We start from the raw sequence: 12352 nt of genomic DNA, 5'->3' as shown, positions 1-12352 counted from the left end.
CAGTCGGAAGGGTTTGACAAAGAATTAATACACTTTGTTAATTGTCAAGCTTTCGGAATTTATTCATTCCTTCCTCAGGACACTAAAATGGAAATAGATGTTAGACAATTATTGCTCTAAAAGTTAAGAAGAAAAAACTTACTTATAACGTGGTACAGAAAAGACCTTCATAAAAACTACATTAAACATAAAACTAAACATAAACATAATATATATTATGTAATATTGCTAGATACATTAACAACTGTTCTTAAGAGTCTAATTTAAAAAGAAATCTTTTATTTTAGTTTGTTTTATTTTTGTGAAATCGAATATCATTAATATGTAATTCTACTTCGGCTAATTGATTAAGAACACTTTGCGGAGTATTTCGTGACTGAAGGAAATGATGAACATTATCAATATGTTGAAGTGCCTCTGATGTGGTCGGAACTGGTCTCAATTCTGTAGTCACAGGTTCTTCATCTTCCGCCTCCTCCTCATCATCAATATAAACTGAAGAAGACACAGAAGCGACAATGGCATCATCGTCCAAGTACTCGACACTTATAAGATTATCATCAATATATATGGACAAATTCATTAAACTCATTTTCAGAGCAAGGAAGATTGTCTAGAATATTTTTACATACTTTTTTCAGCCATTCGGCTACTGTCAAGTCATCGTCTGAATCGAGATCATTTTCTACTTTTAGGAAACCACCGTGTTGAAAACCATTAAAAATTGTTTGTTTTGATATCCTCTGCCATGCCATATGAATGAAGTTTATTCCATTCAAGAGGTTGATAGAAAAAATGTCACCCCCACTATCAATAAAATGTGCCATTTTCGAAAGAAGAAGTCGACGATAATGACTATTTAAGCTATGGATGACACCCTGATTCATAGGTTGTTATTTGGAACTGGTATTTGGTGGCATGAGCGGTAAAATACCGTTTTAGGTTCGTTATAAAAGAAAAAGTTTTACGATTATATCAAAATTTAAGGTTCGTTTTATCCGAAAGTTCGTTATAAATGGGTTCGTTATTTGCGAAAAAAATAACACACGTTTTGTAATACGGAAGTTCGTACCTATAGATTTGGTTTGTTATAAACGAAAGTTTGCAATAAGCGGGTTCCTTATAGGCAGACATTACTGTATTTCCTTTGATAAAAATTTGTACAGAAATGGCTGTACTGAATGAAAATAATTTCTGGAAACTCTACATTCACAAAATGTATAGAAAATTATTTCTAAAGAAACTACTGAGTTATAGGGATTAGGGAGTTGAACACTGAATGGCAATATAGGTATAAGGTCCCCATCCAGCAATTTCCAACCAAGCATTTTCCCCATAATGCATTTAAGACAGATAACTAGATGCATTTAAGGGTGCACTGAAATAGTATTGGTATAGGATCAACTAACTAGTAGCGTTGATTGAATCAACGCTAGTTAGTAGGTATATAGCTATTATATACTTGGTTTGGGAACTGCATTATCCGGAAAGTAATGTTTGCTTTTCATTGGAAATTCGACCAATTGGTTTCAACAAGGTTTCAACTAATGTGAATGGCACTGTGCCCCGTAAAGAGAATAATTTTCTCAAGAAATGTTAAGTTGAGTTTTTATTTAATGCATTTAATCTTTTTTTTATTGGTTTGATTTGGTTCTTTCTGTTTTGTTGGATCTGGATCAAATAAAACTTATTTTTTAGTTTAGAAAGAAGTCAACGCGACGTTTCGACATTCCGACATTTTTATGTCAGGACCAAAGGTCAGAACTACGCTGCTTTTAAAAACCTTTATCACATTAGTTATATTTCATCATTTCATAGCCATCGCTGACGCCGTATTGTTTCGATCATAGGTATTTCAAGCAAGGGAATTTGATTGACCACTAATTACTTAAATATAAAAAATACCATCTGAACAACAAAATTATTGTGTTAAGTGCATGGCATATTTATGGAAAGAACTTCTTGATTCTTTTTGAGGAATGAGAATTTTCTTTGCACAATGAAAGAAAACATTTGATAACTAGCGAAAAAAATCGAAGTAAAAGATCAAAACTAAAGTAATAACAACTAATCTTTACCCACACAAAAAACAGGAAAAGAATATTTCTTCAGCGGGAGTTCAATAGAGTGACATAACGCCGCTCCAGAGAATTTTTATGCATCAAATATCTTCGATAGAAACTTCCTGCACTACAGAACCACCAGTACTACCCAGTACTAACCAGAAGGACGAATTCCCCACAGTCAAGAGGTAAAGAGAACCTGAAGAAACAACACTAGTAACTAATTAAAAAAAATATTACAATATTGATGAGAAAAAAAGACCTTTATGATGCCCGGTGGCATAGAGGTACAACCTCGTCTAACAATCTAAAGGTTGTGGGTTTGAATTCTGCAACTGGCAGTATCTGCGCACTACCAGTGTCTCAGCGTGGCCTCAGCCTTAAGAGTCTATTACGCTGTACTGTTCGGGTTGCTTTCAGGGGTTGGGTAAAGCGGGTGTGTGGCCGAAGGAAATATATATTATATTTCAGAAATCTGCCTAAGGCTTAGCCCGAACTGTCGTGTTAAGCCACACCCAAAATTCCAAACACAGGTGCCTTGATTAAGGCTTGGTTAAGATTTGCAGAGCTTTACCATTTGCCACAAAATAGCGAGCAATTTGTTACAAAACCATATCAATTATATATCACTGTAATCACAAAACTTCAATCTATTTTCGTATTGTAACGAAATTTTAAATTATGCCTTTATTTTCGAGAAAATGTAGTCCAAATATAAGGAATATTTTGTTGCTGTTTGACCATCAAAATCTTAAAAATAATGAAGTTGTCCAAAATATACTACAATTTGTATATAAAATGCTAATATTTATCTGTGTCGTCTCTACTGCAGTAACGACTTGCTCTAGAAAGTTGCTTTTTTACTAAAAGATGGCTAATTGGCTTTTCTAAAAACTGTCGTCGCCGGATTTTTTGTTTTTCATTTAATTAAACAAAAAATAAAAAGTATTTTTTTCCTGATGTCGTGGCGGATGCGCCAGGCTTCAACTAGTACGGATATATAATCCTTTATCTTTAATTCCCTTGTTCATTTGTGTAAAAATACATAGCCAGTTTTACATAAAACGTTAAATGCCGAACGCTTATTTTGCTACTTTTTCGGACTAGTGAAATAGACTCTTAAAACAATACCTTAAGAGTTGTTTATTATAAACTAAGAAGAATTTTTAGAATGAAACAAGTTATTTTTTTAAGAATGTCTTTATTTATTTATAAGGTAATATTGTAACAGCACTCCTAAGTACTGCCCTTTTCTCAACTGGAACGTTTTTTGTACATCATTTCACAAATTGTTACAATATCACAAAATAACTCTTCTTAAGTCATCATTAGTACATTTTCATTTGTTCAGTAATATTTTCTCCCATTTTTCAATTGTTTTAAAATCACTCTTTAACAAGTATAAAAATATATTTAGACTTAAATACTATTCTACAATCTATTTAATAGAAAACAACGAAAGTATAAAATATATGGCAATTCGTGTTATATTAGGTATTATGATAAAACCACAACAGTACTACGATCTTCATATGTAAATAACTCATAGTTCTCATATCGTAAAAAAGAATGTGAGCTATAAAAGTGATTTTCATAAATAAACCGTGTTTTTTTATTTTACCATAATATGAAAATGTTGTTTAAATATTTTTATAAGTATATATTTTTGTTCTTGACTGGCCTGCAGCAAATAGCTTTGATTATATCAAAAAAAATATGAGTATTTGAGTGATTTAGTGTAACAAGGTATAACAATAATCTACTTATATCTTATTACAGCCGCTGTGCCACAGAGAAACTCGTTTTGTCCGTTCAGATTACTTAACAGTTTCGACTAAACAAAAAACTAATATCTAAAACAATACTGCTAATAGTAACTGAAAAAATCACTGAAGAATTCTGTTCCGAACTGCATCTTTATGGCACACAGTTTAATGAAAAACAAACAATAATAATAATTACTCCACAAGATTAGTAACTACGCCCATGATGAAAATGCCGGTTAGAAGGGCCAGCATCTGTTTGAAAGATTCTTTGGGGCTTTCTTCTTTAAGGAGGTCTGGCAGGACGGTAACTAAGGCTATGTGTAGAAACGTGCCTGCAGTAAATGGCATAATCCAAGATGTTCTGGCTTCTGTAAAAGAAAATAAATATGTTACTTTAATCACTTATTAATTAATCATAGTGGTTGGCTTAAAACATAAATAAGCACTACTTCATATATTGTAATCGCAAAATATTTTCCGATGCACGTCATCAATCATATCGACATTGACACTAAAGTCTATAAATCTGACTAAATGAAATTTTGGCAACAATTTTTAAATTTGTTGTACAGGATGGCGCCTCTCATACGCCGCGGACGCTCCAAGGAGAACGGTAGTTTATATCGAAATGAAATGTTGGCATCATATAGGTATGTAGGTTAACTGAAAGCATTTTATAAAAATATATACAATTATCCAGGATGTCCCCAAAAAAGTTACACATGAAAGTTGTATTTTTTCTAATAGCCCTATATATTAATTTATTTTCGGATTCTGGGATCAAAATAACGGTGAGTTTTATTAAAGAAGCATATACCTAAAATCTAAGAATTTTGACATATTTCATATCTAGAAAGTAAAATGACTTTATAGAGCAAATGATTGTAACAGATATTTTATTTAGATTAAAGCTGCAACAATTAGTTTAAATCGAATTTTATTATCGCTATATCACATTGCGCCGTTTTCAGCACGGTTATCGTTTATTTTATTTGACAATTATCCTAATGCCAGTCATTATTTTGTATAACATCGTGTTGTTGTTGAATCTTTGCGAGTAATTCTAGTTTTTTTGCCTATTACCTAAAATCTAAGAATTTTGACATATTTCATATTTTGTGAAAATGAAGAGTAAATTTTAAATTTCGAACACAGCTACCTAAATTTTAGTTGAAGTTAAAAGTTAAAAATTAAAGATTGTAGAGTAAAATACTCAAGGGTAATAAAAAGATGTAGAATGTAGAATGTTTAGGAGGGGAGTTAGTCACCGCGACCTTAAAGATCTATTATGTGTTCCCCTTTCTTGAGTTATAACGAGTTATAACTCATCATACAGTCTCAAGGCTTTAACAAAAGCCAGTATCTGAGACGGCTCCACAGAGGCTAGCTCTCCATCCTTGACATCAGCCGTACCAAAGTTCATGGCACGAATGGTCGTCGTCTCGGCGCACTCAGTGATGAGGTGTTCAGGTGTTTCCCCATATTCCCCACAGAATCTGCATTCGCCGTTGTTTCTCAGCTTCAGCCTACTGAGGTGTTCGTTGAGTGTCCTGTTAGAAACCCCGTGACAATCCGAAGATTGTTTTTACTTAAATCAAGGAAAACCTTTGATTTTTCTCGGTCGTAGGTTCTGAGGAACTTTTTCGAATGTCTTAGACCGTTGGAGGACACCCATTCCAAATTACGGTTGGAGTCTTCCAGATTCTTCAGTTCCGCTTTCAGATGGTTTCCGCTTGGAAAACAGAACGGTTCTGGTCCAGTTAGTGGAGTGTTCGCTCCTTTCCTAGCTAGATTATTTGCTTTTTCATTGCCTTCTATCCCTTGGTGAGCAGGCACCCAGAGTAGGAGGACTTTATTTTCTTTGCCCAACTTGTTGAGCTTCTCTAGGCATTCTTTGACCAACCTCGAATTGATGGTTAGTGAGTTGATCGCGTTTAGTGCTGCATGACTATCGGATAGGATGGCAATTTCCTGTTTTCGATAGTTCCTTATCTAAGATAAATTGTACACACCTTTCGATAGCGTAAATTTCTGCCTGAAGGATACTGGGGTAGGTGCCCATTGGTTCGGAGTATTTGGTTTCGGCCCAAATACTCCTATCCCTGTCCCTGCTTTGGTTTTGAAGCATCAGTATACCACGTTATGGTATGGTCTTTTATATGCTGAGTAAGCGTTTCTTCCTTCCAATCCTTTTTATTACTCAATACTACAGTGAGGTGTTTCTCAAAGTTGTAAATTCTTGGTATGTTATCCACTGGGAGTTGGAGAAGTGGAATTTTCTTTTTGAGGGTGTTCCAAGCCCCTGACCTAAATAAATAAATTCTCCCAGTACTGTTTCCGTCAATGACCATTCTAATCATTGTCGCATTGGTATAACTACCGACGACAATGCGCAGTGGTGTTAGGTCTAAAATGACCTCCATTGCTGCTGTTGGACATGTTCTCATGGCACCTGTGATACAGATACATGCCAGTCTCTGTACTTTGCACAGGTTTTGCCTTGCTGTACGTTGCTCTAGTTTTGTATACCAAGCAACTGCTCCATATGTAATCATGGGTCTTACTATCATGGTATACATCCAGCGCAAAATTTTAGGGGCGCAGCCCCACTTATTTCCCGCCAGTCTTCTGCATATCATGAGAGCCTTTGTGGATTTGCTGGTAATGTTCTTAATATGCCTGTTCCAGAGAAGTTTACTATCCAGGGTTCACTATCTCCTTTTGCCCTTCTAATCCCCTGTGATGGCAGTATTTGCTTTCCATCTAGATGGATTCTTTTCAAGTTTTTCAAACTTCGCTTTCTGGTGAATGGCACTACCGCAGTTTTATCTGAGTTGATACTCAGCCCGACAGTCCTGCACCATCTCTCAGTGATGCGGACTCCTCTTTGGATAATACCACACAGGGTGCCTTCATGTTTCCCCCGTGCAATCATGACTATGTCATCTGCATACCCTATGCAGTGTATTCCCGCTAGAGTTAATTCTTCCAGTAGTTCATCCACTACCAAGCTCCACAGTAGGGGGGAGGTCACTCCACCTTGTGGAGCTCCTTGCGTTGTTTTAACAACTACAGTTTTGGTACCTATCTCAGCTTCTGCTGTTCGTGTTGAGAGCATTTCCCAAAACCAGCGAATTATCGTATTGTTCACCCCTCTTGTTTCAAGAGATCGCTTGACCACCTTGTGAGGTATATTGTCAAACGCCCCTGCAATGTCCAAGAAGGCACAAAGTGCTGTTTCTTTGCTATCCAGGCTTGCCTGTATTAGTTCAGTTAACTGGTACAGAGCAGTTTCTGTGTATCTGCCCGCTCTATATGCATGCTGACTATCGTGCAGTGGTTTAGATGATTTACTCTAATATGGTTGTCCACTACTTTCTCCATCGTTTTTAATATGAACGATGTGAGACTAATAGGCCTAAATGATTTGGGGTTAGCCCAGTCAGGTTTGCCTATTTTGGGTATGAATATTACTTTCGCTCTTCTACAGATGGTTGGTATATATCCCATAGCTAAGCTGCTTCTTGTAATGTTTAATAGATGGTGTGTAGCTATTTCCTCACCCTTCTTTAGAAGGGCAGGAAAAATCCCATCTATTCCTGCTGTTTTATAAGGCTGAAAGGTGTCAATAGCCCATTTCAGTTTTTGTTCTGTTATTACTAGCTTCGCCATCTCCCAGTCTTCCCTGTGAGGATTGTGGGGTTCGGTCGGAGCTACTTGCGTATCAATAGATATGCTACCTGGAAAGTGTGTATGAAGTAGGAGGTTGGCTCTCTCTTCATCTCCTTCCGTGTAGCTTCCGTCAGGTTTCTTAAGTGCCATGTTGGGGATGGGCCCACTCTTGGCCATAGCTTTGTGTAGTCTAGCTGCATAAGTAGTTGAAGTGATGTTTTCGCAAAAGGATCTGAAGTCAGACCGTTTTGCCCTTCTAATCTCCTTATTATACTCAGTTAATTTCTCGGTGTAGAGCTGCCATTTAAGATACACTGCCACAATAAAAATATACACGTTTAAAACATATTCTATTATTTGGTGAATGCACATTGCATTCATCAACTTATAGAATCATATCAATTCTCTCTGATGATGTAGTATAAGTTTGCATTTTCGGCAAATATCTGAGATTTTGTTTTGTTTTAACTGTTACAAAATGATAACTAGTTGTTAAAACAACTAGTTGTTGGACTAACTAGACAGCTATGTTGAAGTAACGTCAGGCATATCGCAGCCACCTAGATTTTATCAAATAATAAAGATCTACTCAGATCAAATTATGTAAGTGAACATATCTAGGAAAATCTTTGTTTGAGGGATAGGCAACCTTAATAGTATTTTGAAGAGATATGAATTCTCCATTGAATATCGGAATAATATACTGGGTGTTCCATTTAAAATAAGAGAGTGACATGGTTTTTAAATGTGACCAATGTTCAATATTAATTTTGTCTCACCCTGTATAACTTTTTGGGTCAAGTTTTGATTTGATTTAAAGTATAATAGTTAATTTAACTAAATATTAGGCTATACCGGGTAAACTCCAATTTAGGTAGCTTTTATTGTAACTTAAAAATGGTTCTTTATTTCTAGAAAATGTTAAATATGTCAAAAAACTTACATTTTAGTCATATACTTCTCTTATAAAACTCACCTTTATTTTTCTTCCAGAATCCGAAAATCAATTAATATATAGGGTGTTCCATTACAAAAAACAACACTTTGATATGTAACTTTTTTGGGGACACCCTGTAGAACTCTCTATATTTTTAAAAAGTGCTCTGAATTAACCTACATATGCTCACAAAATTTTATTTTAATACAAACTGTCGTTCTCCTTGGATAACGTTCACCCTGTATAATTTAAGATACCGAGCAGCTCTTCATTTTACTTTATAGAGCAAATATCTGTTACAAATGATTGTAACAGATATTTTATTTAGATTAAAGCTGCAAAAATTAGTTTAAACCGAATGTTATTATCGCTATATCACACTGCGCCGTTTTCAGCAAGGTTGTCGTTTATTTTACTAAAATTTGACAATTATCCTAATGCCAATCATTATTTTGTATAATATCGTGTTGTTGAATCTTTGCGAGTAATTCTAGTTTTTTTGCCTATTTTCATAGTCTTTTTTTAAAAATGGCACTTTTAAGTACAAACAGTTCTTTTAGGAACTAAACTTTCGAGTTTTTGTATTGTATTTTTTAAAATTGTGTGTTAAAAATATGCCGAAGCATTTAAACAGTCGAAACAAAGAACTTGAAGCTTCCCTGATAAACTATTTTGAACGAGAACGTGACAATAAAGGACCTTTATTACCCTTAACTGCAGTCAGAGAAGTAAGTTTTATTGATAAGCACATTACACTACCTTCAAAGTTATTTCTACGTTAGTTTTTATTAAATTCAGTGATTATTAGTTTGTGCATTAATAGAAAATAAACCCTCTTACTTTTTATTACCACTTATAGCGTTGTAAAATGTACATCAATAAATAAATAAATAAATAACCCATAATAACTGCTTAGAATAATGTTCATAATGGACTAGTTTTTGCCAATATGTAATAAGTAAAATAAGCTATAAAACAAATAAATCAATTAATTACTAAAATATTAGTTATTAAATTAAAAATAAAACGTAAAAATCTTTAAAAAATGATATAATAAATATATTGTTCGTCACTTTTAAATTAACATTCATCTCATAAATCCATCAAAATCTGGCAGCGCTGTCGCTACTGCTTGTCACTCAAAGTTGATCACGTGCATCGGAAATTGTTTCGCGATTACCATATATCTTTAGTATAATGCAAATTTTACTTTGTGTCCCAGTTTCCTATAAATAATTTAATTCCTATTGAACAATAAGCCATACGATTATTTTTGGAACCTACTGACAAAGGCATTCAAGTTACATTTAATTTCCTTGTTGAGTTATTGACCTTTAATGAGAATTAAGTACAAAAAATTACTAAATCGTAAACTAAAATGCAATTCTAAGAAACCAAAAATAATCTTTCATGTACATTATTGAAGTGAGACTTTCTTACGCGCGATGAGAGTAAAAATTCAAGGCCTTGACACAGCACGGCGTTGACAGAGGAGCTAGCGAGAAAAAAGTAGTAAGTCAATGAGGAAGTTGAGATGGATTTTTGTAGCATCGTAACTCGGGCCCTAAGTGAGCTAGGGGGCTGAAATTCGGAATGTAGATGGGCTCTTCTAGCTCCATCTTGTCATGATATTTAGACGACGTTTCGTGCACTACGAAACCCCATAATCAATGAATCAAATAAAAAATTTGTCCGATTCAAATGAAATTTGGTATGTCGATAGACTGGACCAAGGCCAACTTGACCGTGTACCATACGTGTCACTGTGACAGTTAGCTTTGCCGTAAGAAACGTCAAAAGTTAGTCTCCAGTCGCGACCAAATTTGGTAGGTTGACTATGTGAGCGATGGTGCACACGGTCCCACCCTGCAAAGTCGGATACGACGTTTCGTTTACATCTTCATCAGTTAGTTACGTTTGCAGTTAAAAACAAATAATGTAAAGATTCTGTTTTGATTTTACTCACTTTAGTACATTGTTTGTTTAGTGAACTAACTGGGCATTTTATTATATTGGAATCTAAGCGTGGGAGTCGGATATTATGTCATGCCATACTTAAAGAAGTCATTGCCTAGCTGTTATTATTCTTACATTGTTTTGATTGTGTGAAAATCCTTATAATCTTAAACTGCTCGTTTACTTTATGTGTGCATAAAGCTATAAAAATTAAAAGTAGACATAGTAAGTTATATAAAATATATTTATCTCGTTAATGGAAGTCATTTAATAAAAAAAAAACTAGGAACTATATATGTACAGACCATAATCACTTTCTATAGTACATATTAATCTTCAGATTAAGATATGATAGATTCTCTTGACTTATTAATCCCAGGTATTATTTAGCGTTAATTATAAGGAAAATTGTTCCCCCCAAAGTAAATAACAAAATATTTTGAATGTACCATAATACCATACAAAAAAATCTATTATAAATAATTAATAATTATATCACTTAATATATTAAAATTAGATCGAAATAACATATCTTTAAAACGGAAATGAGTATTTTTTGTTATCTAGTAATAACAGCAAAATTATACATAAAAATAAATATTTTAGTAGGTACCTAAAAGATCTTTTGTGATTTTGCTGAAAACTTTTCCAGTGTCGCTGTTTATCTACGGTAACAATTTTTAACTAAATTATGATAATTAAATTTAATGATAGAAAATTGTTAGCGCGAATTTACGTAATAATTCGGATATGAAAAAAAAAGAAAATTATTATTCAATACCAACCAGTTATAAGTAAAATTAAAAATATGGGTTTAAGGACTATGTATAATTATTATTCTTTTTATATATACAAGGTGTAAAAAATAGTGTACCAAACTTGGGAATTCTTATGAACATACGCCCTAAAATGCTTCACGAGGAAGTCACAGACCTCGAAAGGGAAATAAAAATAATATAGTTTGGTTATTTTTAAACGCTTTAGTAAACCGGGTTTCTTGAAATTTAGTATTCTTAAAAACATTTTAATTCCAAAGCGAATGGCGATAGTGTATAATTCGTAGCTGTGCTGGAAGGGGTACTTTCCATTAGAGTAAGAGTATACTACTTGTAGTATATTTTTATGTCCTAATGGATACTCCTTCGTTTCGCATACTTCCCTTCGTTTACTTCAAAATGGTAAACGGTTTTGAAGATATTTCTGTTTAAAGGTTACTAAGCGTCGATTGTAGTATTAGCGACTCCATGAGATGTTATGATTAATTAATGTAATAATGTTAATTAAGAATGTAGTTACATAAAAGATATGATCTAAAAAATTGACGGTTGTAAGGACTGTAACGTCCTTAGGAAGCATTTTATGGCATGTGTTTATAGGAACTTTTTCTTTTATTTTTATCCTTTCTTTATCTTTTTCATCCACTGAAGTTTACAATATTTTATCTACAGCCTTTACAGAAACTCTTTACAGTTCTTTCAGTCCTCACTTGAAACATATCTTGTAATTTTTTAGATCATATCCGGTATGTAACTACATTGTTAATTGTTTTAATACACTCCAAAAATTTCCTTACATTTCATGATTTCGCTAATACTAAAATCGACGCATCGTAAGCTTTAGCAAAGTTAAGCCATTGTCTTAAAAATCATTCACCGTTTTGAACTGAACGAAGAGAACCTTTTTTTACGTAAAAAGTCCTAACTTTTTATATCACCTGTTGAAATTGCTGTATCCATTAGGATTTTAAAGCTACCACCATAGTTCCCTCTGCCCTAATGGAAAGTTTCCTTTCAGGACTGTTACGGATTTTTACACTATACCCATTCGCTTGGAAATTAAAATATACAGAGAAGTAAGTTTGATTGGTAAGCACATTATACCACTTTCAAAGTTATTTCTATGTTAGTTTTTAGTACATTCTGTGATTATTAGTTTGTGTATTAATGGCACCCTCTTAC

At 33.8% G+C, this 12352-nt stretch overlaps 1 protein-coding gene across 1 annotated transcript in view; it reads right to left on the bottom strand.

Moving 5' to 3' along the window:
• Window positions 1–3255: 3255 nt before the first annotated feature.
• The window catches only part of LOC115878849 (zinc transporter ZIP13 homolog), a 46377-nt gene continuing 37280 nt past the window's right edge, over window positions 3256–12352 (bottom strand). Inside the window, exon 5 of the mRNA XM_030895469.1 lies at window positions 3256–4197. Within this exon, the coding sequence (XP_030751329.1) occupies window positions 4022–4197 (176 nt within the window). The 3' untranslated portion in view covers window positions 3256–4021. The remainder of the gene's footprint in view (window positions 4198–12352) is intronic.

This window comes from Sitophilus oryzae, unplaced genomic scaffold, assembly GCF_002938485.1.
Source record: "Sitophilus oryzae breed Bouriz unplaced genomic scaffold, Soryzae_2.0 scaffold_1063_pilon_pilon, whole genome shotgun sequence".
Lineage (NCBI taxonomy): Eukaryota > Metazoa > Arthropoda > Insecta > Coleoptera > Curculionidae > Sitophilus > Sitophilus oryzae.
Note: the sequence above shows the minus strand (reverse complement) of the source record. Positions and strands in the feature narration are given on the sequence as shown.